Source organism: Carex rostrata, chromosome 14, assembly GCF_964058835.1.
Source record: "Carex rostrata chromosome 14, lpCarRost1.2, whole genome shotgun sequence".
Lineage (NCBI taxonomy): Eukaryota > Viridiplantae > Streptophyta > Magnoliopsida > Poales > Cyperaceae > Carex > Carex rostrata.
In genome coordinates this window covers 7,338,889-7,363,243 of record NC_135931.1, presented here as the reverse complement: position 1 = coordinate 7,363,243, position 24,355 = coordinate 7,338,889, and the positions used below count along the sequence as shown (strand labels likewise).

Below are 24,355 nucleotides of genomic sequence, written 5' to 3'. Positions count from 1 at the left end.
TTTATTTTAAAGATGTGTTTAAGTTTCAAATTTATACACATTTATAGGAGATTGATGAGTTATTTTTAAACATATTATATTCTACCAATTTTAAGCACTTCTATCTATACGAAAGCAGCTATTGAAAAATAAAAAATAAAATTCAAATGCATAATTCATGAAGCAGATCAAACTTAACTATCAGAATTCATCATCTGTAAATATCTGACATTCTTTTATATCAACATCCTTACCTTAGCTTTATTCCTCAAGTGAAAAATGCAATTTTTTTCTTTCAATTTACAAAATCTAATTAAATCTGACTAAAATGGAATTCATATTACATTTCAGATCCGGCCCATCCATTCAATTCTGGCACAAGTATTAAAAGATGTCACGTACATTTCACTTGGAGACGGTGCTACAAAAGTAGAACCAGGTGTTCTTAAGTTGACCAAGTTATTTGACGAACACAAGTCTAAAATTCGTTAAATTGATTTCAAGTGACAAATCCAAATTGTTGAAACCCACCTATCTTACGAGTGATGAATCTATATGTGAAAATTTTAAATATTCGAATTAATTTAGTATAAAGTCAAGCGGTTAAAATTAAAAGATAAATAAATTTATTTTTTGAAACTTTTTTAACCACCTAACTCTATGCAAAATTAATTTTAAAATTAAATTTTTTCACATATAGACGCATCACTTATAAAATACGTGAGTTTTAACTGTTCGGATTCATCATTTGAAGCCGATTTGACGGATTTTAATTAGACTTGAATTTATTAAGAACACCCTACTTCTACTCGAGCCTTTTTTTTTACTAATATGTTATTAAATTGTTGTTCAATCTGAAAAATAGTTTGCTAAAATTCTAGAGCCCAATTTCCCCAACAGCAATCCAATTTCCTTTCTTATTTTCATTGCAGTCACCTCTTTGGCAGACAATTTAATCCTTTTGTTACCAAATCGTTAGTATTTTTGTTCTCTTTCATTGCCGATCTCTTCTCCTTCATTTGTATTGAACAGCAAATAAACGGTTTGGAAGATATAATAATGGTACTAACGATTTGGTGATGGAGTCAAATTAAAGTAAGCTATTTAGTTTAAGGGCTTTATTGAATTAAAAAGAAGTTTAGGATATGAACCAAATTTAATAGTTCATGAATGACGGAAGTAGGACGTGTCTGATGGACATTGGACTCAAATCAATCTGAGACCCGTTTTGAACCGTCCGATTCATTTTATGATCCTTGCGCTTGATCCACACAAATATTGCCGAAATTTTTATAAATACCCAAAAGTCACTTCTAGGTAATTCAGAAAATATTGTGATATTTCTAGTACATTTAATTTATAAAAAGTTGTATCTATTTTTCAAAAAAAATGTTATTAAAAAGAATTCTCAAAATAGATACAACTTTTAATAAATTAAATGTACTAGAAATATCACAATATTTTCTAAATTACCTAGAAGTGACTTTTGAACCGGGATCAATAACTCAAAATCTAAGCATTTTATTTTTTTTCCAATAACACAAAGAAATATATTAATTTTTCTTACATCCGCGAAAAATCCGGCCTGAAAAATATTGATACGGGTTATTTATTAGAGTCTTTCTAATAAATCAAATTATATTGTATTCCATCTATTTTCAAAGAAATATATTCAACATTTCTAATATTTTAATAAAAAAAATAAAAAAAATAATGTTTTCAAAAAAAAAAAATCTACAAATCCGGTACACCATTAACCGGACTTATATCAAACTTTTGGTATACCAGTAACCGGTTCCTCATTTCCAATTAACCAATAACCGGATTCATTTTCACTAATCCGGGAATTGGACCACCGGAAAGAAGGGCCCAATCCGGTTATTGGTTAACCGGATTGGCTAGTTTTTGAATTTTCGCCAAAAAGGAATAGATTCCGTAATTTGTTAATTATTTTGGGTATTTATAAAAATTTCGACAAATATTGAAACAGAATGTACAAATTATAAAGATTGCGGACATACGACTGATTTGAGTACTTAATATTTTTTTCATCTCTGACTCAACTCAAATCCTAACTACGCCTCTCATTTCACCTGTATCCAAACTCAAATATTAGAATTTTTTTTATAAACCATAATTAACTAATTTAATTTTAGCAAAGTAGTATAATTGTTTTTTTTTACAAAAACCATAAAGACCGAATCCCCAATAAGGTCTCCCTTTATTTTGAAACAGGGGTTGTCCCTAGCAGAAACAGCTTGTTCTTGGAAGAAACAATATCTGTCCCTGACAGAAACAGGCCGAAACAGGAGCTGGCTCTAGCAGAAACAGGTCGAAATAGAGGCCAAAACAGAGGAAATACATCACAAAAATACAGAGTGTTTGAGAAAAACAGAAAAAATCAAAACAGAGACCGAAACAGGAGCCGAAACAGGCTGAAACAGAGGAAAATGGGGAGACCGAATCCCCAATTCGATCTCTCCAAAAAGTAAAATTTGGAGACTGAATTGGAAATTCGATCCTTATGATTTTTTGTAAAAAAAAAAAAATTATACTGCTTTACTAAAATCAATTTAATTAATTATGGTTTGTAAAAAAAATTCCAAATATTACCTCACAGTTCATATCATTCACTGAATTTTTTTTGAGGAAAAGTTCATTCACTGAATTGGTACAGCAGAAGGGACACAAGAGCATTACTCAATTTTTAATACCTCACTAGTCACTAGGTACATCTTCTTTCATATATATAGAATAAACCCAGCCGTGTGTTCCCACTCTGCTACCAACTGCTGTGATTCCATCTCTGCCACCTCCATCCCAAAAGAAGAAAACCAAGACATATCCTCAAAACAAAAAAGAAACAAAAAGTTCAAACAAACAAAAAAGAAAGGAAATAGGAAAACCTCAAGTTAGTTCCATAATCAATGGGGAATTGCCAGGCAGCTGAGGTGGCCACCGTGGTGATCCAACATCCCGGTGGCAAGGTTGAGCGGGTTTATTGGTCCATCAGCGCCAGTCGAGTTATGGCCGAAAATCCCGGTCACTATGTAGCGGTAATAATCACTGCCCCATCTTCTTCTGGTGAAAACAACGCTACTGGCAATGGTAGTGTCGGTAGTAAACATAAGGAGAGAAGGAGAAAATCCGGCACCGATGATCATGCACCGGTGAAGCACCTAAAGCTTTTGAGGCCAGACGATACACTACTCATGGGGCATGTTTACCGCCTCGTCAGCTTCGAAGGTTTGTTTCAATCTTTTGTTTTGGAACCATTTTTTTTATATATTTTTAAGTAGCTAGCGTGTTCCCTGTTTGGAGGGTACACTAAAACTAATTTTGTAATTATCCAATTTCAGTAATATGAAATGGGCTTCTGCCTTTTAAAAAAAAAAAAAAAAAAGTAGCTAGCGTGTTTTGTGTTTTTAATTATGGTTTCTTTTTGTAGAAGTGGTGAGGAAATTTGAGACGAAGAGACATGCCAAGCTAAGTAGACTTGTTCAGAATAGTACTTCCAGTACTGGCACGGAGATGTGTAGTAGCTCTACTCAGGGAAGAAGAGAGAGCAGGAAAGAACGCCAAGGTGGCGATACCATGACAACAGAATCAGAGAAAGATGAGGTAGTGGTAAGTTGTTAATTATGGATAGAAAATTGTTTGACTTCTTCTCGTAATTAAATATGTTTTGGTTTTTATTCTTTTTGTTTGTTTGTTTGTTTATTTCTTTTGTGAGCAACAAGCCGTTAATTAGGCGGTTTTTAATCTTTTTTAATGTCATTGGAAGAGAGTAAATGGTTGAGAAAACAAATGCCCTACGAGCTTCAAATAAAATAAAAATGCATTCTTCGTCAGTAAAAATGGACAAAAATTCTTAGTTTAATTCCCAGCCCATTTTAACAATAAACAATAACATAACTAGTGAATAGTGATATGTTTACTAAACATTTATGCCCACAGATATTGGAATTTATCTGTACCGTATAAGACAATATCATAGAATATATCTGTTAGTACAGGTGCCTTAGGTATTATTTTCCCGAAATTATTATTTACCATCTTTGAAAAAAAAACTAATAATTACTATTTTTGAAAAAATTAAAAATTACCAGGTCTATAATCTATATTGCACAACGCCACAACCAACAGAATGGTCACGTATCCTTTGTTTGTTTGTGGTTCCGCAGATTATAGGTACGCAATTAAGCTAGTTGCGCAGCTATAATTTGTGGATCTAGTAATTTAGAAAAAATTTAATATACAACAGTTATTGGGTTTAATTTTTTTTTTCAAAGACAGTAAAAACAAATTCGGATTACTTTGTGTGTAAATGGTTGCCCAGTTATGATTTGAGAATTTTGATATTCATCATCTTATTCTAAAAAATGTTGTAGAATATATTCAAACCATTATTATTATTATTATTTTTTGAGTCTGCTTGGTCTGCATTAACTCAAAAGATGTCTGATTTTAAACGGAGTTAATCCGATCACAGGCTATAATATTAGTGAAGATCTAATCCGTACGAATTTTAAAATAGATCGGACGGTCCAGATGCATTAACTCATAAAATAATCTTTGAGTTAACGCAGAGGATATGAATTCATACGTGAGACAGTGACCAATTAAATTAAAGAGAGATAATTAAGCATAGGTGACAGACTGATAGGCCTATCTATAGCTAATTATTTGTTTCTATATTTTGCGTACTTCATAGCTATTCTTTTATTACAAAGGTAACAGTGAAAGGAGTCCGTGATTGTCCTGGCTCATGTCACCATCAAGTCTTTGTTTGTTCAAAGTAGCGTGTCACCATCAAGTCAACACACTCTCATTAATGGATTTTCTGTTCGTTCAGAATACCCTTTTGACAAGTGATATGTTTCAAACAAATTCTTGCAAATTTCAAATCCCGTCGGGTCTAGTTGTGTGTTTCAGATGGAGTGTCAGAGACTGAGACTCCGTAAGTCCGTATTATTTCTTGCGTTGCATAGATTTCGTGGTCCAGCACTCAAGCTCTTCAATTGTACGAGCCAACGAGGGGAATAATTATATCTGCAGAGAATATGGTTCGTTTGACTCTGATCGGATGTTTAAGTTACGCAGACTTTTTATTTATCGAAATTATTTAAAAATAATATAGAAAATTGGATGTAGTGTAGAAAACTTTTATCAGATTCAGATTCTTTAGTGACTCAGATTTTCTATAACAATGGTTTAGTATGCACATAGTAATAGAATTCGTAAATAATTCACAAATTATTTAGATTTGAGCTGTTAGCAAATCAATCTGTGTACTATTCGATATACTCAAATTATTCGCGAATTTTACGAATTATACTTGAATTATTCTCGAATTATATTCTAATTATTCTTGCGTCAAAAAATTTCCATTATATATATGTTTTTTGGCTCTATTGTGGGACTATGATCTTCCGTCTGACTCAATGTATAATTCCAAATTATACATGAATTATTCTCGAATCACAATTTTTTTATTCTGCCGAACTTTTTCCGAATCATTAAATTTTCATTACGAGTATGCATGAAATTAAAGAGTTTATGAGCTTAATTTGTTATGTAATCTTTTGTATAATTGTGTGGCGTAGTGTGACAACTAAATAAACTGAATATTGATTGGGTTGCTTTAGAATTGTCTAAAGAAATTGAATGTATGATTCATATAGATTCAGCTCCTTCTACAAAATAAAATCTCCTCCATCTAAATTTATATATTATTTTGAAAAAGTTTCTTTAAATAAATTATTTATATAAAAAATTATGTTGGTTACGTCTAATGCAAAAGCTATTATGTGCAATGTCTCAAATGTGAGCCATTTTTGTAAACAAACAGCAACTACTTGAACAACCATGTCCGCGACATTGACCAAACTTGTTATTACACAGCAATATAAAATTGTCAATTAATTTGTTATCTTGGTTTTAATCAAGGACTTACATGGAAACTTAAACTGCAGGCTGAACCAACTGGTGATAAAAGCGAAGAGGATGCAGAGACCGACGAGTTGGTTGCAGTGGCACAGGCGTTGATATTGAGTAGCAAGTCGTCGGGATCACGCCCCGGTCAATGGAGGCCGGCCTTGCAGAGCATTTCTGAAGTCGCCGGAACCTAAAAGGTGGCGAAAATATCTACTAGAGAGATCTTTTGCTAATCCTCTTCAGATGGGTTCTACATTATGTTTACTACCTTATTTACTTAGTAAATAGTTGTATCATAGCTTTTGGATTGGAATTTGGACGGATTGGTTAAAATGAAGAAGTGTCATATTTGTTTAGATATCAGTCTTAATTATGTCATCACGTGTTAACTAGAAATCACAAACCTTATATTTCTTTGGAAATTACAGCCTTAAGGTTGTTGCTTGTTTGTAATTAATTATATTTTTAATTAGGGAGCTAAACAATTTAACAATTGATTGTAAAACAAAGTGAAAGTTGATATATGTATGGTAATAATTAATGTTTAGATAAAGGCTATCAGCTAATTTTTTTTTATCAACCCTAACTAGTCAGCTGGACAATCATTCAAAAGTTAATTATTAGTTGAGAGTAGAATTAATTTTTAGTCTAGTGGCGAAGGCTAAAGACTGTGCCCTCCGTATAGTAGTTCAACTCTAATGGAAATCTTTTGTAGATATTAAAACCATTGTGTGATTTGTCCTCCAACTTTATTCAAAAAAATTATGAGCAAAATTTTACTATATTAGGTAAATGACTGTAAAATGAATTTGAGGCAAGAAGATAAGAGTGTATAAAATAAAATAAAAATATATTTTTGCCACTTGTATGAAAATGCTTTTGTTGCAAACGGACCTTTTAAGGAACCATTTCGTAATATTATCTTTTTTGTTATCATTTTAAGAAAAAAAAATAGAATGATTTAAATTTGCACATAATAACTAACTACTATATTTGCATACTTATTTGGGGATGTTTTTCTAAAAAAAAAAAAAAAAAAACTTAGGCTAAGTAAGGGGAGCTGATATTTGTTACTGAGGTGCAATCAATAAAAATGGACGGCCCAGATTAATTCCATCCAAGCTAAACTCAATCCGGTATCTGTTGAGCCTGGGGGCCATGCTTTGAGATTCGAGCCAAGTGAAATAAATGGTCCAGATACACCACTTGCACCTCAGGTACCTGGGATGATGCGGATTCTACCCAATGTGCACTCGAGTGTGTATCCTCTGAGATATCTCAACTTTTGCGTGACCGACGTGTCCGGTGCCTATTCGGGGGTGATGTAGGGGTCAGTATTATGTGTGCTTTGAGATTCGTGCAGAACGTTATTAAACGGTTGAGATTTTCCATAAAGTCACGCAAAGTTTGAGATATCTCAGAGGATATGAATTCATGTGCACTCTGGAGTCTGGAAAGCAGGAAGTTTAAAAAATTCTTATCTGCTGCCGCGCACTCTTTCCGAAATCATCTAAATAAAAATAGTTATTCAAAAAGGTATCTTATAGATTAGACGGATTTTGATTTTGAGTCCGATTTAGCACGGAGCCACGGGCTAAAGTTTGCTCCTGCGACCACAGATTGAGTGGGAAAATTTTGACAGGTCCAAAGACTCGATCCTTCTAAACCATGCCGCGAGGCCAGGCGGCCCAGACCGGTCACGGATTTTTGTGAGGTGGCTTTGGAAAATGCAATGAGAAAAATCCAGAGCGATTTTCTTAGGAGTGCGGCAGTCCAATTGACTTCGACCAAATTCTGTTCGATGTCTGGTCGGAACCGTTCAATTCACATCAAATTATGTGCCAACTTGATCCGCATAAATTTTAAAATTATCTACGAGAATCCGATATTAATCAGACGGATTTAAACTGATATCAGACCGAATTGGTCCGATGCCCATCCGCCTCCAGACCTCCGTTTTTTTTTTTTTTATATATAAAATACAAAGGCAGTGTTCTAGAAGGAAGGTACATATTTTTCGAAGTAAAAAGTCAAAATGTTCTTGAACAAAGAGAGCGCCGAAAGCGAATCCAAATACTCTGAGGTAACAAAATATTTCCGTTTAGATCCGGACTATCCGATCAGAATCTGGACTAATCCGGTGCGAGGTGGAATGCACGGAGCCTTTAAAATTAGTGCGGATTCTGATCGAACGGTTTAGATCTAAAGAGAAATTTTCTGTTACCTTAGGTGATATGAATTCTAGCTTTCCTCATTCCCACGCTCAGCTTTTGCAGTGTTGCTTGGAAGTTGGAACGCTATATGCTTCTTGTTTTTTCATAGAGAGAGAAAGAATTGTTTGATCACATATTGGTCTTCAATTTCTTCGCAATATCAGGTACACCGCAATTTCTTCTCTGATCTCCATCTTTTCTCCTCCTTGCTTCTTACTGCGACTGTAAACTTTAGTATAAACAAAGAAAGGAAGAACTAGTTCTGAAACTCGAGACTTATATATAATTGAATCCATTTTATTTTACACCAGTTATTTTCGAATTGTTGGCTTGCGCAATCCGTGTGTGAATATCTATATGCTTTGGTTTAATTTGGGTAATTCCTTTGCTTAAGTTTGTTTATGAGCATTGATATTAGACACAGCACAGCTGTGCATAATTAGGACAGCTTAGGAGAGCTTAATGGGTCTGTTATAGCTGAATGGATCCGATATTATGTAGTTAGTTACAGCTACTGTTATGACTCTATGTGCTGCTGTTATAACTCTGTATATAAACCAGAGAGAGTAATAATGATTGATTGTTATTTCATTAACCTTCAGTCACTGACATCCTCTAGCCTATATATAGAGTTATAACAGCAGCACATAGAGTCATAACAGTAGCTGTAACTAACTACATAATATCAGATCCATTAAGCTATAACAGACCCATTAAGCTATTCTAAGCTGTCCTAATTATGCACAGCTGTGCTGTGTCTAATAATTGAACTTTTTCTGATTACTGAAATCAGATAATTTGCTGTGAATCTGTTGTCACTTGGGATAATTTGAACTTCCGTTCCTTTAAAATGATCCAAGTTTTGTTTAGTCTCCCTTGTTGACTTTTAAACTAATAGGTTCTTTAGACTCTTCTTTGGCTCTTCGCAATATCAGTCAACCATATGTGATGATTTATTTACAAAGCTATTTATATATTTAGCGTTTAAAAGATAAAATGATAATTAGATACTTCTTCACAAAGATCATTGAAGATGGAAAGGAATGAAACAGTATCTTTTGTGATAATGGTTTCTCAAATTAGATACTTTAGACATATCATTAGCCTTATAGATTCGTTGTGTATTAATTTTCATTCAATTTGAATGTCATTTGGTATTCTATCAGATGACATTTAATATGTTAAATATGGACTGTTGTAAATTTCAAGTACTTTGATGAATGGTAGCATTAATCTCGTCACTTTTGATGTATATCATGTGAATTTGGTGTGGGTTACATTTTGATTGTCAGATTTCACAATTTTAAGTTATCTATTATGATTATCAAGACTGTCGACCTAATCTATTGTCAAGGGATCTCAACTATTTTTGGTTGGAGGACAGCGGAGGGGCTGGAATGGAATGAAAGGGAAAGAAAACTTTTATCAACTTTTCCTGTTTGGTTGTAAAATTTTAGGAGCTCATACCTTTTCCCCAATTCGGAGTGTGACAGAGGAAAAAAGTAGCAACCAAATAAGTGCGAGGGTGGACAAAATAGCAACACCCCTTTCCACATTATATTATGATGTCTCCTCTGTAACCTCCCTTTTGATTTGCCTCCCTGTAGCCAAAATGGTAAATAATAATACCATCTTGTTTATGCCTTTAACAAAATATACTGGCATTTACTATTTAGTTCTTTCTCTGCATTAAACATTTGTTGGATCTGTTTGTTAACAGTACTGACATCCATCTGTTACATTTTGCAATCAAAGTTTCTTAGATTGTTTTTCCCTCAACTAATAGCATTTTTTAAAATGTTTTCCTTATTGTCTTCAGATAATGGAAAACATAGAAGGGGACGAAACAGATGGACTTGTTTCACAAACAAACTCAATAAGTTATATGCCATTTTTGAAAGAACAAGGAATGATCAGCGTCTTTGCTGCCCTTCTCCTCTCTATAGCAGTATATCTAGTCCTTTCTTATACAAACTCACGCAAAAACAAGCAAAAAAAGAGAGGTATAGTAGCCGATACCAGTGGGGAACTGGGTCTTGCTATGCGAAATGTAAAGTTTGACTACTTGATTCGTGAACCATGGCCTGGTGCTAGTACATTAGCATCTCTCTTTGAGCAAGCTTGTGAGAAGTTTTCAGAACACCCTTATCTCGGTACAAGAAGGTTGATATCGAGAGAGGTCATTGAATCAAATGATGGGAGAAAATTTGAAAAGCTGCATCTTGGGGAGTATGAATGGGAGAATTATGGGGCAGTTTTTAGCCGTGTGTGTAACTTTGCTTCAGGGGTTGTGCAAATGGGGCATGATTTGGATTCTCATCTTGCGATATTTTCTGATACCAGAGCAGAGTGGCTTATTGCTTCTCAAGTAAATCTCTGTTTTTTTCTTTTGGTCAATGCTTTACATAAGTTATGTTCAGTGCAAATACTTTGTTAAGAGAAAATTGTCTCCGTGCATGAGTTACCTGAAGCCTTCACTTGCATACGTAAATATCTGGCAAAATTTTAAATCAGAATTCAAATCTGGAACGGTAGTTGGGTACTTCCATTGTTAATTATGGATTTAAATTGAGTAATATGGATCATCTTATTTGCATATCTGATCTGGATATTATATGCAACACTCACCGAAGACAATGAAATTAGTCCTATAGGTTGAACTATCTACCTCTTTGCTGCTGGATTTAGGCTATGCAAGTTTTTTTAGTTATAAAGTTCAGTGTTGACTTATATGGTGTGTATTTATTCAGACTGAATTTTTCCAGGATTTTTACCAAATATTTGGACCTTTTTTCCCCAGGAGTTCTTGATTATTCACTTTCCATATAATTCCTAATAGAAAATTAGTTAGTTCCTACATGCACGTTGAAAACTCCTTTGTTCTCTTGGGCAAGTTGAATGGAGATTATTAAAATTTTGCAATGCATGAATAAGATATTTTTCTTGGGATAGCATGTCACGTCTTAATTATATTTTTCTTGTACAAATTTCAAAAAAGACACTTTGGTTCATTACAGGGCTGCTTTCGTCAGAGTCTAATAGTGGTAACAATATATGCATCCCTTGGTGAAGATGCACTTGTTCACTCGTTGAATGAGGTGACGTTTCTTCTTCTTTTTTTCAATTTTTTTCAAGCTAGAGAACTGTTTAGTTTCTTTACAAGGAAGCAATATTTACATCTCACAAACCAACTTGATGAATTATAAGGTCCCAAACAGGAGTTTAAGAGTAATCTTACTAGTATCAGATAGTTTTCCTTCCATTACCTTAACTTTTCTTAGTTCTTTTATTCAATTCCAGACACAGGTATCAACCCTAATATGCGACTTGAAGCAACTGAAAAAGGTAGCTGCGATAAGGCCAAGACTCGTCACTGTTAAAAATATAATCTATTTTGAAGATTATGAAGAAGTTGATGACGATGTGAAAAGCAAACTAAGTGATCTAGCAGTTTTACCATTCTGTGAAGTTGAGCAACTTGGCAAAAATAACCCAACACTTCCACGATTACCTGAAAGCAACAATATTGCAGTTATTATGTACACAAGTGGGAGTACTGGTCTGCCGAAGGTTTGTTTAAATAAAACAAGAATATGATTTATGTTTAGAACTAAATTGTCGTTATTATCGCTAGATCATTCATTTCAACCGATCTTGTAACACTTGTATTTTTTTCATATATCCACGATTTTTATTTATTGGTTGAAATATTTTATGCATTGATCTTTATCAGAACATAGCCAAAATATCTTTATATTTTCTTTTGAAGAAGAAGAACTTGACTGAAATATCACGGCTTGTTATATGGATATGACATCAACCATATTAAATGCATTTTCTGTATTGATTGTCAGCAAAATTTTACATTTGTTGTAATATAGATATTTTATGTCTTAATCCACTCCATGTTTATAGGGAGTTATGATATCACATGGAAACATGGTTTCTTTGGTAGCTGGAGTTCGGACAGTTGTCCCGAAGATAGGCCCTGGGGATGTATACTTGGGCTATTTGCCCCTGGCTCATGTTTTTGGACTGGCTGGTGAGGTAAAAACCTTCCCATAATCTCTGTATTTTCATTTCCTTTCTTCATTAATTTGTCAACTTAGTCACTGGGAAATATGTTGTACTTTATTGTGTAGTATAGTATACCATCTCTGAAACCTGCATGTTGTGTATGGTGTTGACTAAACATTTGTGGGAGTACCTTCACACCTTCAGTTAACCTTCATTTTTATCTTCTTGTGGAAAAGATTTTTGGACCGATTACCCTGAAAAAGACTATAGACATCAGTGACTGGATTCTAAAAGAACACCGGCAATAAAAACAAAGGATAAAAAAAAAAGTATAGGGAAAATGTGAAAAAAGAAAAATGTATTAAACAGATTATCTTTACCTTTGCTTCATTTTGTTCCAAGTAATTTATTATACATAGTTTCTTTTTCTGTATTTCCTTCAGTTGGTTGTTATGTCCTTGGGTTGTGCAATTGGATATGGTTCACCCACGACAATGACTGACACATCCAACAAGATTAAAAAAGGGACCAAAGGCGATGTCTCTGTGTTAAGGCCTACTCTTTTAATTGCCGTACCTGCAATCCTCGACCGAATCAAAGATGGAGTTTCCAAAAAGGTTCTTGTCATATTATTTAAAATAAGTTTAAACATGTGAAATAAAAATTTGTCTTAAAAAATTAAGTAGATCCAATTACCATTAAATTATATTTATTTGTTTAAATATTAGTCTCCGTGTCTGCTTTATATAGGTAGAGGAGCAAGGTGGTATGTTGAAGAAGCTATTCAGCCTAGCATACAACAGGAGACTTAAAGCACTTGAAAGTGATTTGTGTGGTGTGTCAGGTGTAGAGACTTTTATTTGGGATAAATTTGTCTTCAAACCTATTCGTGCTTTGCTTGGAGGTCGTGTAAGATTCATGCTCTGTGGTGGGGCCCCTTTGTCAGCTGATACTCAAAGATTTGTTAACATATGCCTTGGGTAATTTTGTACTACTTTCCTCTGTGTTGACTGTTTATCTGAAATCCATTTTCTTTTTTCATAGCAATTAGATTTTAGATATTTACTTCAATCACAGATTTATGTTGCTAAAATAATAGATACGATCAGGCCCTTTACCATGCAGATTGTTAACATATCGTGCATGCCTGTTCCACTTGCAAGCAACCACTCCTTGGTACTTGCATTGTACCCCTCCTTAGTCTGTTTGGTGTATCTATTGCTCAAATAAGTTTGAACACAAGCAAAATCCGGTTGTTCTTGAAGCTTAAATTAAGGCCTGGTTTGACAATATTTTAGCAGTGTGTCATGGTACCTTCCTTTTATTTTGCTTGGTACAGAACTCCAATTGGTCAAGCATATGGGCTGACCGAGACAAGTGCGGCTGCAGCTTTTACTGAATGGGATGATACGACCGTGGGTCGTGTAGGCCCACCTCTTCCTTGCTGTTATATCAAGGTTTAAAATCGATTTTTTTTTTTTTTTTAATCATTTTGTACAGTCAATTACACAATTCATAAATTTTACATAAAATCGATGAGTTGTAGTGATTTTGGTTAAAAAAAAAGAAAAACAATGGGTAATGATGATTTTGATCAGCCCCCAAGCTTGCTATGCCATTTTGTATAATGCACCATTCTGTAGATGTTGGACTATATGATTGTGCCACTTTTGATAAGTTTTTGTATATTATTCCATGTGACATACACCTTTTATGAATAGCAAGACAAGGCATGGATAATAACTGGCATGCCATTATAAAACATAATTATATGAAACTCTCTAGAGGAAAAAAAGTCAAGAAGAATAATTAGATCTTTTTAATGAGTAGAACTAGGGTGCTCTTAAGCTCACCAAAGTGTTTGGTGAGCTTGACTCCAAAACCCATCAAATCGATTTTAAATGACGAATCCGAACCGTTGAAACCCGCCTACCTTACGTGTGATGCATCTACATGTGAAATTTTTAAACATTCGAATTAGTTTAGTATAAAGTCAATCGATCAAAATTAGAAGGTTAATAAATTAATTTTAGTGCATTCATTTTTTGAACATTTTTTGACCGCTTGACTTTATAATAAATTAATTCGAATGTTTAAAAATTTCACATGTAGACGCATCACACGTAAGGTAGGCGGGTTTCAACGGTTCGGATTCGTCATTTGAAATTGATTTGGTGGGTTTTAGAGTCAAGCTCACCAAACACTTTGGTGAGCTTAAGAGCACCCTAGTTCTACTCCTTTTTAATTCCAAATACGTGATTTTTAACCTTTTTACTCGACATATATAATACGATGAATGTATACGTAACTATATCAATAAATAACAAAATGCAGCTTGTGTCATGGGAAGAGGGTGGATATACAATTTCAGACTCTCCAATGCCTCGTGGCGAGATTGTAGTTGGTGGGCCCAGTGTGACAATGGGTTATTTTAATAACGAAGAAAAAACCAAAGAGGCTTACAAGGTGAGCTCTTTGACTTTTTGAATTCAGGCATCACATCAATTAGTATTACCGGTTATAGTTATCTCTGGTTGCCATAATGAGGGAGTTGTAAGGGCAAAGATGTTGCTAAATAGATAGACCTAAATGGACCTAAATTGTGAAAACACTTTGGCAATCAACCCTGACCAAGGTCCAGGACAATCTTATCATGATAATTTTCGGTTGAAGTTCAGATGAGAGGTTTCCCCCCCTCTAATGTGCTATAAGCCCGACAAGCCCAGTTAAGCATCACATGAGTATTGGTCCCCAATCTTGCAGTTGAGCCTCGATTGAGTCCCACTTCAACTATTGCACCTCAACTGACCTCAACCACATAGGCCTCTTTTAGGTGCAAATGATGTTATTGTGCCAATTATGTAAATCAATACTAAGAAAAGTAGGAATACTGACTTTTAGCTAATTTAGGTGGATGAGAGAGGAATGAGGTGGTTTTATACTGGAGACATTGGCCAGTTCCATCCAGATGGTTGCCTTGAGATCATTGATAGGAAAAAGGATATAGTCAAGCTCCAGCATGGTGAATATCTCTCTCTTGGAAAGGTACTTTCCTTTATCTTTCTTATTTTTTTTGTACTTTTCAGATTAATTCTAGGAATTTTCAAATTGGAATTAAGATCTGATATTTTTTGAAGTCCTAAAGTCAAATGGTCTTGTTGAAATTTTGGTGGTAAATTGTAATATGTTATTAGTAAAAAAAAAAAAAAAATCTGTTCTACAATTGGAGCACTACAAATTTTCTGGGTTTGACCAATTGTGTATTGCTATAGAGCCATGTTCTTCATTATATAACTTGTCTCACCATACCCTGTACTCTCTGTCTGTCTGATGCAGATTGAATCAGTGCTAGCAACGAGCAACTATGTGGCAAATATCATGGTTTATGCCAATTCCTTCAACTCGTACTGTGTTGCTTTGGTTGTGCCTGTCCGTGAGGAACTTGAAAAATGGGCAGCTAATGCTGGTGTTGCATACCAAGCTTTTGAAGAGCTTTGTGAAAATGAGAAGGCCATAAGTGAAGTTCAGCAATCTCTTCTCAAGGTTAGTCTCCACTGACCTTTTTGAGACAGGTACTAGTGTGGTTTGGAATTTCCAATTCTGTGACATGGGGTTATTTCACTAGATCCTGTTCTAAGTTCATTTAAGATCCTTACGAAGACCAGATCTTTAGAGACAGCCAAAAGAAGGTTGTTCTCAATTAAATCCATATTAACGCTTTATTTTAATTCCCTTATTTGGGAAAGCTATTATGTTATTTTCAAAGTTCTAATCTCTTATGAAGTTGTTCAGTTTTACTCATTTGTTTATAAATTTGTGTTTTTGTTTAATTCTTGATTGGGTGCAGGCAGCAAAAGCAGGTAAGCTTGACAAATTCGATGTACCTGCAAAAATAAAGCTATTGCCAGATCCATGGACACCTGAATCAGGTCTTGTTACTGTCGCTTTGAAGATTAAGAGAGAAGCCATCAAGGCCAAATTCAACGAAGAGCTGCAAAAACTCTACCAATGAGCTTTACCAAATTAGGTTGTACATAAATAAATGTAGATGTTAAATCAAATGGTAAATACAGTTTGTATATATTTGTGATGCCTTTTGTATGTATTAAGGCGTCTGGCTAGTATAACATTCAGTGTAATTTCAATCTATATAACACCAACTTCAAAATATATTGAATCGACTTTAAATGGTGAATCCAAACCGTTCAAATCGATCTACTTCATTAGTTGTGCGTATATCAAAATTTATAATTTTTTTGAATTTATATCGTTTTTTTGTGTGATGCACTTAAGAGTTTCATTTATCTTTTTATTTTCTCCATTTATATTGTTGCTGATAGTTTTACACATAGCTAGGTGCATTTGAGAGTGAAGGTGCTTATCTGCACTCTCCTTAACCTGGCCGAAATTCGGACGTTTGAAGTAACTAAAACTTTTGAGTTTAGATTCGGACCGTCCGATTATAATTTGCATGAATATTAAAGGTCGGGTGAATTCCAATCTGATCTGATTGGTTCGAATTATAATCGGACGGTCCGGATCCAACTTGGCGGAGACGAAATTAAGCTAGACGATCTAAAGTTTTGGGGTTACTTGTAACTTGTAAGGGTTATATGAATGGACAACATGCTCTCTACCTTGATCCAACGGTGGGAAAGCGCTTACTGAGCAACTCGGATTTAGTGTGCGTTTCTTGTGGGATACTAAATGATAGCTTCCCCTTTAAATCGTTTTCGACCAGTGAATACGATTTATGGGCATAGCGCCGTTTTGGCAATTGATATTTTTTTTTTTTTTTTTTTTACAAAAATCATTAAAGAAAATGACGTAATTACTTGTATAAATTAAAAGTGAATTGACCATAAAAAACATATTCAACGCAAATTATCATGAATATTTTTACAGTCAACTTGCAATTAAAAAATAAAAATAACATAACAACATTGAGTTACAATAAAAAATTACATCAATGGTAAAAAAAATGTGTAGTTGCCTAATTGGTAAAAAACAATGTATGCACATATTCAAAGCAAAATTAAAAGAAGGAAACAATATCTAGCAATTATGGAAATCAAATAATTAATAAACGTTTCCAATATTAATTATGTATGAAAAGATATGACAGCTGAAATGATATTTAAAGAGATTAAAATTATTCACACATTAAAAGTTTTTAAAGATGTCGTGCTAATACTAAATAGGTACATCTACTTTAATTTGTACAAATTTCCATTGAACGGTTGAAATTTAATCTGATCCTGATCTGATTTAAATTCTGTTATCGGACAGATCAAATTTAATGACGGCGCTGTAGAAAGTGCCACCAACCAACACCAAGATTCGGATAATTTTAAGCAATTTCACCGTTTTACTCCAAGTTGTTTACACTTCAACATGTTATCTTTCTTTTTGCGAAACATATTGCTTTAATGATCTTTGAGTACAAAATTGGAAAAAAGAAAAGAAAAGAAAAACCCACTCTGAAAGTCCGATTTTTATTTTCCAACCGAATTTTAGAATCCGAATAACCATGATTTTTTAGCCGCATCCGTACAGTGAACTTGAACGACCCACTTAAAACAATGGAAATAAATCTGCTACGATTCAAAGGAATTTCAGGATTTCTGTTATTCTAAATCCAATCGTTTGTTTTTTTTGTAATGTACGAATCTCAATAGAAGTTGTTTTTAATGCACAAATTTTAAAACAAATAAAAAGTTGGATGGGGCGTAACAAGGTCTCTACAATTCCTTTGGATCACAGCAGAAAACGATATCATGGCCGAGTTAAAAAGAAATACCGATCCAAATTTGAGACCTATAACCAGACTCTGAAAGTCCCTTTTTTTCTTGTTTTCAGAATTTGTCAATTCTCATATGTATTTTTCGAAACAAAAATATATCCTCAAAATTGTCTTAATAGGAGCAATACAGATTTTCGGTTTATTTTTGTCTACGGTAACTGAAATCTTCTTCCAAAATTTAGAAATTTTCAGGCACTAACAAACAAAAGAGGAAGCAAATGTCTCAAATATCATTCAAAAAATTGCAAATTATCTCCCTCAACTTTAATTCAGAGGTAACAATGTGGTAACATGGGTTTGAAGCTTACTGATTTATGTAATTCGGTATGATATTAGACTGGAGTCAACAACAAATTAAAATCAATTAAAGCTCTTTCAAGCAGTTGTTTATCTATGTTTCTTCATCTGTTGAAGTACTTCTGGTAGGGAGAGAAGAGAGAGACGGGCGCAAGAGGATATACAATGAAGGCCCTACAAACGGTATAAGCGCTACAGGGACAAGCCAAGAACCTTTACTTGTCCTGCCAAGAAAAAAATCAACAATATTAAAATTTTGATGTCCTTGAGCTCCTGAGTATTGTCTGAACTGTTGAAGCATTTGTATGGTCCAGGTACTTAGAATTCACCAATGATTTGGCATTTTATGGTCTAGAACTTAAATTCACAAAAATATTTGGCATATATGGCCTAGAACTTCAGAGAAAGGGATATATCATAGATGTCAAAAGTTCAAAGTTTACAACGACAGATATGTGCATGAAATTTCTTATTTAAAGAAACTTAAGTTCTGAATATTTCCTCAATTAGAAATATTCAGCTATAGCATAATTAATTGGGAGAAATGTAGATGGTTTATCTAGTTTGAAGCATGTGTTGATATCTGAAGTTTATTATGAGTGCAGTAGAAATTTTGTTTTATATTGTGCACATCTAACCAAGGATCTGAATATAAAGCTTAATTACTAGTTTTCTTTTATACCTTTATTCACATATTTATTTATTAATATATCACTTATTTATTATCCTCACCATCCCCTTGCTGTTACATCATTGTAGACCCAAAAAGGAGCAAATGTCGAGAGGAGAGTAAAATCTATGGTCATAGCATGTATCTGCAAACAAGAGAACAACACAACCTTGTCAATTGCTAAGGTTATTTAAACTAATTACTACTTGCATCCCTGATATTAAGCTAGCATCGATACACCAAAATCAATTGCAAGTTGAGGGAAACTGCAGCTTAAATATACGCCTAAAACAAGCAATACACTTAAAACCAAACTAATTAAAGAAAACATACAAATTTGCTCTCTTTGAAATATTGAAAGAACTCCTTCCATGCATCACCACCGGCTAAAGCAGCATAACCTATCAGTCCCAGACCAGCTCCTAATGCTATCTGAAAATAATGCCCCCGATGAAGTATAGATAATGTCAATAAAAGGGGTGGGAGATGTGGCACATAAAAAATAATAAAATAAAAAACAACAACGAAGACCAAAAAAAAAAAAAAAAATTAAAAAGCCGTGCACATTTTCACCTATAGTTGTTTACTTTTGGAACACTAAATTAGTCTCGATAATATCTACGAACTTACTAAGCTTGCTTGATGTTTCTTTTTTAAGTTAGTGCATCAACTGATTCTTTTGTTTTCTACTTCTTTATTACACGTGTTTATTTTTTATGAACTCTCAAGAAATCACTTCTGGCCAAACAGGCAATGCCCCTCCCCCCAAAACAAACCATTTTATACTGTATCACTTTGTACCAAACTGCTCAAGCTCAGTACAAGTACAAACCCTGCAGTACAGTCCCAATCCGTCTGTAAAGACCCAAAAAATACACCATTTTTTTTTTGTCTTTGGTTTTGTGTGGGGGGCCGGTTGGGGTTCATTATTTATCTATCCATTTTCTGTTAGTCTCATACCGCTGCTGTGATCCTTGATTCGAGAATATTCAAAGGCCACTTGCTGATTTCCTCTTCCTCAATAGGTGGGGGAGGTGGCTTCCACAGCACAAAATACGGGATGAGTGCATATGCACCCCCAAAAAATGAAAACACAAGAAACGGCCACACTGGTACCTTGCTTCTTGAACTGTCATTGGAACAATTTATTAAATGGTATAGAATACTTCATCTTAATACAGTGCAATGATACAATGGATTATGACATATTTATATATAATAACTTATTTCATGTATAATATGAAAATGATAGAAATCATGAATTAACATTATTAAATGTTGGTCGGTAAACATTACCATGGATCAAAGTAAATCATCAGGGCACTAACTACCCAATTGTGAAATAAGCCCCAAATCAACTCAGTCAACTCAATTTGGCCTGAGGGGCTAATTATCTGAATTAATCCCCATAAAGAAAAATATTTTGAACCTCTCTTGCCAAATTGAACTATTGATCATGCAATTGAGCATCAACTTGACCAAAGTTTTGACTAGTAACTTTTCATTTGTCAAAAAGACTCAACTTTGATTCAATTAACCCAATTTTGCCTCAATAACTCTTTGTAACTAAGACTCAACTCCAAAAAACACCAGAAGAACTAATAATGAAACCAAAATTTTGTATAGCCAGCACCAGTGCACTGTATCAGTCCAGAATAAAACAATTTACCTTCTGCCAGTTGGAAGAAGCAGCATGGAGTAAAGCAAAGGCCACAGACCCATAATGTACCAAAGTGCCACAAGCACCTCATTCATTGCGAACCCATCATCTCCTCTCAGCTTCAATAGCTTTTCCAAGAAATACCTGTCCCGGTACTGCATCAATTAAATGAAACACGTTTCTTTCCCAATGAGACCAAACTGAGGATCCAGTTGCATAATCAACACCTTAATCGAGTTAACTCAGGGATAAATTGCACATTTTGCGGCACCTTATGCATATTTGAGGAATATTCAATCTACTATAATCACAACCTAACCCGAGTAACCAATCATTCAATTTATGCAAGTGCTATCTGATTAAATCCTACCGGAGTTTGGTTAGGCGCGAGTTGAAAGACGTAGTACATAAGCCCGGCCCAGAGCCCTAGTAGCAAGCCCGAAGTGACCCAGTCATTCCAGTTGTTACCCCCTCCTCCGTCGTCATTCCATTTGTTACCCCCTCCGCCATCATCTCCTCCTTTTGAAACCCTGACTTCATTTTCCTTTTCTTGAATTTGCGTATCAAGCTTTAAACTTTTTATTGAGCTTCTTTTCATGGGAACAAGGCTCCTCGCAACGGAAAAATTTTGTGGGTCCAAGATTTTGGGGTGTAGTGGGACGCGAGCTTTGTGAAGTAAGGTCGGAGTTTTGGCGTTTAGGAGGGAAGGAAAGCTGCATGACAGGATTGGGTTTAGCTTGTAGAGTAGCAGCATGCTATATTGGGGGATAATTTCTTCTGAGCAGTGAGCACGCTACCCAAGTGAAGATTTCGGAAGGTGGATGAATGGTGAGCGAAGTGGATTTCGTCTTTCATTAGCGGTTCGGGTTCGGCGTAATAGCGTGACCCGGCCCAATTTTTTTTTTTTTTAATCTATAATAAGCATTTACAAAATCAATTTAAATCTACGGCGTTGTTAATATTTACTTTTTAAATTAGAATTAAATAAAAATGTTCGAACAAAAAGAGCACCGTCCGATGCGAATTTACAAAAAAAACAGCTCTAGGTACACATGAGTTTAGTCCACGCACCATTTAGGGGTGATTAATGAGCGACACTCGAGTTGGAGTATGTTTGTGCTCGATTCATTGTTGAACGAGTGAGTCGTTTCGAGTTGAGAAGATAATATTGAGTTGACAGCTGTGTTCATGTTCGGTTCGTTAAATGTTCGAGTTGACTCGTACTCATTAAGCAACTCGTTAAGAAATCAAGTTTGTAGCAATTTGAATTTTATTTCGAGTTTTTTGTTTTGCATACATTATTCAAAAACTAATTAATATTGATAGAATTTAACAAATTGTCATAATTTAACCTGCTTAAACAGTACACAATTTAACAAAAATTTGTCTATGAGCAAATTTGATAAAATTAAACAACTATCTTCTTGTCGATTCTTATTACATGTCACATGCTCACAGCTATCTCCTTGTCATAGACCTATAAAGTTGGATTTGGATTTGGATTTGATCCGATTGGAATTGGATGTATTATGAGATGTGATATAATTTCATGTAACTCGGTTACCAATGAGCGAGTTGAGGTATGCTCATGCTCGGTTCATTGAGTTAATGAGCGGATTGATTATGAGTGAGTTGTTAGTGAGCTTTTAACAAGCGACCTACGTACCAATGGTTCGGTGGAACACCTTTTTGATTCGACCAAACTCTCTGCCACAAAGAATCCCATCAAGAACTGGGAATAAATCTGCTGCAATCCGAATTAAATGAACAGTATTATGAAATCCCTGCTTTTCCAAATCTAACCGTTCAACTTTTTCTGTGCACGCATCTCAAAATAGTTAGTTTGTCTGTGCACGCAACTCAAAACAAATCGACTGTTAGATTTAGAAAAATAGAGATTTCATAATACTGTTCTTCATCTATTTCGGACAGCAGCAGATTTATTCCCTCAAGAACTTCCACCGCACCATTGTTGCAGTGAAAGAGAATTCAGTATGTTTAAGTATGGATCTGGTTCACCAAATCACTAGTATGGTGGACAAAGCCTACACCAAACTTATAGTGGAGCTGTATTTTGTAAAATCCTATCCGCACCATTATTTGAATATTTGTATTTAATTATAATTTTAAAAATATTTTTTGTTTATATAAAACTTTAAAACTTAACACGACTGCTCTGAACTATAACGATCAGCTTTTCAATTTTTTTTCACCTGCTGCTATTGTTCGTAGCGGATATTATTTTTATCGGGTAAGCTTGTCTGTCAGTTGGTAAAAAAATAGAAAAGATAAATTATATATATATTTTTTAAAAGTTAGATTATTTGTAGAAATATTATTTGGTAAATTTAGAATTACTTTGTCACTAATTAAATTCTCAAATAATTTGAGACTTTGAATATAGAGGGTGATAAAACAATAATCATGAAAGGCTATTGATATTTTTTAACAATTTAGTAAACAACAAAATATAAACTGAGTCTTATCATTTTTATAGGTATAATGCGTTTATTATATAAATTATACTTTTAATATTAAATCTTAAGATTATCTTTATTTTTTTAATTGTCAGAGGTATCAAGAGAATTTATTGTCAAGCGATGTATTCTATTTAAATTAAATTAAGCTTAAAGTAGCGCAATATTTTTCGTATAGTAATAATTCATAGTATAAAAATATAATTAATGTCTAAATTAATACCAATTGCGGCTAAAATTTAAATTCGTTGATTCTCAAATTTAATGCATATCGTATTTCACTTATGATTGATTGACATTATAATTAATTTGCAAATATTTCAATTATATTATTCACAAGTAATTTATAAATAACATTTTGATTTGAAAATAATTATTCCTGCAAATAATAGTTTGACAAATTATTCCACTTATAATTTTAATAAAAGTCTAATTTAAAAATATATATATATTTTTTAAATTCTACTAAATTAGACATGTTTACATAAAAAAGAAAAAATTGGCCGCGCGCTGTGAATAGTAGCGAGGCAGGTAAAAAAAAGGTGGCACTGTGGTTCATTGAATCGTACCAGTTATGCATTGTTTAGAGATTTTTCAATAACAATGTTACAATGCCATAGATCTAAATTTAAATGACACAGATAAAAAAAAATGATGATTAAGCAGCGCTTAAAAGGAATTCGTATATGGACCGTTAACTCATATTTTAATTTAAGATCTGGACCGTCTAATTTAAATTCGAACTAATATTAAAGGCCCCGTACTTTGTAGGCGTGGGTCAGATTGATCCGAATTTGAATCGCACGGTCCAAAAATTAACTCAAACGATGCGTTAATGCACAGGATGTGGATTCGTTTAAAAGAGTGTTAGTCTTTGATCAAAAAGCTGTTCTCATAAATTATCAGAATTTACTGCTTATGATCTATGATAATCTTTTTGGCCTGCCTCAAAATAGAAGGACCCCTAAAATTTTAATTATTACTTTTTACCTTCCATTCAAAAATTACGATTCAATTATGTTTAAAGGACCTATATAACAGATCTATCAAACTACGGGATCATTAAAAATTTTAAACTGCCAGAAAGATATGAAGATGGTTGGTGAATTTGAAAGATCAATCGCTGTGTTCTGATAATTTATTAGAACTTCTCTATCCTCGTATATTTCTTATCGTTCATCCAAGTTCTGATAATTGAGAAGAGACGACCATAAAAAATTTAGACGTCTTGCAATTGATCTGCAGCTTAAAAATTTACATAATTTTAAAGATTACGCCGAAGTTAATTAATTTTCACTCCAA

At 33.9% G+C, this 24,355-nt stretch overlaps 3 protein-coding genes across 6 annotated transcripts; 2 read left to right on the top strand and 1 right to left on the bottom strand.

Moving 5' to 3' along the window:
• The first annotated feature begins 2,766 nt into the window (after nt 1-2,766).
• LOC144565549 (uncharacterized) lies at nt 2,767-6,472 on the top strand. Of its 2 annotated transcripts, none has more exons than XM_078315340.1 (3): nt 2,767-3,225; nt 3,428-3,600; nt 5,955-6,472. In XM_078315340.1, the coding sequence occupies exons 1-3, from the start codon at nt 2,907-2,909 to the stop codon at nt 6,108-6,110; spliced, it is 648 nt and encodes a 215-aa protein (XP_078171466.1). In that variant the 5' UTR covers nt 2,767-2,906; the 3' UTR covers nt 6,111-6,472. The 2 variants fall into 2 exon arrangements, with proteins under 2 accessions (XP_078171466.1, XP_078171465.1); XM_078315339.1 differs by having other exon boundaries at nt 3,428-3,606.
• Nucleotides 6,473-8,134: 1,662 nt separating this feature from the next.
• On the top strand, nt 8,135-16,407 carry LOC144565337 (long chain acyl-CoA synthetase 8-like). 3 transcript variants are annotated; one of them, XM_078315063.1, is made up of 12 exons: nt 8,135-8,293; nt 9,949-10,497; nt 11,147-11,227; nt 11,430-11,699; nt 12,045-12,176; nt 12,590-12,763; nt 12,897-13,126; nt 13,486-13,603; nt 14,481-14,612; nt 15,057-15,191; nt 15,483-15,689; nt 15,994-16,407. In XM_078315063.1, the coding sequence occupies exons 2-12, from the start codon at nt 9,952-9,954 to the stop codon at nt 16,156-16,158; spliced, it is 2,190 nt and encodes a 729-aa protein (XP_078171189.1). In that variant the 5' UTR covers nt 8,135-8,293; nt 9,949-9,951; the 3' UTR covers nt 16,159-16,407. The 3 variants fall into 3 exon arrangements, with proteins under 3 accessions (XP_078171189.1, XP_078171187.1, XP_078171188.1); XM_078315061.1 differs by having other exon boundaries at nt 12,566-12,763; XM_078315062.1 differs by lacking the exon at nt 8,135-8,293 and adding an exon at nt 9,609-9,744.
• A 1,752-nt stretch (nt 16,408-18,159) lies between these two features.
• LOC144565421 (uncharacterized) lies at nt 18,160-21,402 on the bottom strand. Its single transcript, XM_078315174.1, has 6 exons — nt 20,947-21,402; nt 20,586-20,731; nt 19,877-20,045; nt 19,250-19,348; nt 18,979-19,061; nt 18,160-18,470 (listed from the first exon to the last, which is right to left on the bottom strand). The coding sequence occupies exons 1-6, from the start codon at nt 21,328-21,330 to the stop codon at nt 18,341-18,343; spliced, it is 1,011 nt and encodes a 336-aa protein (XP_078171300.1). The 5' UTR covers nt 21,331-21,402; the 3' UTR covers nt 18,160-18,340.
• Between the last annotated feature and the right edge of the window lie 2,953 nt (nt 21,403-24,355).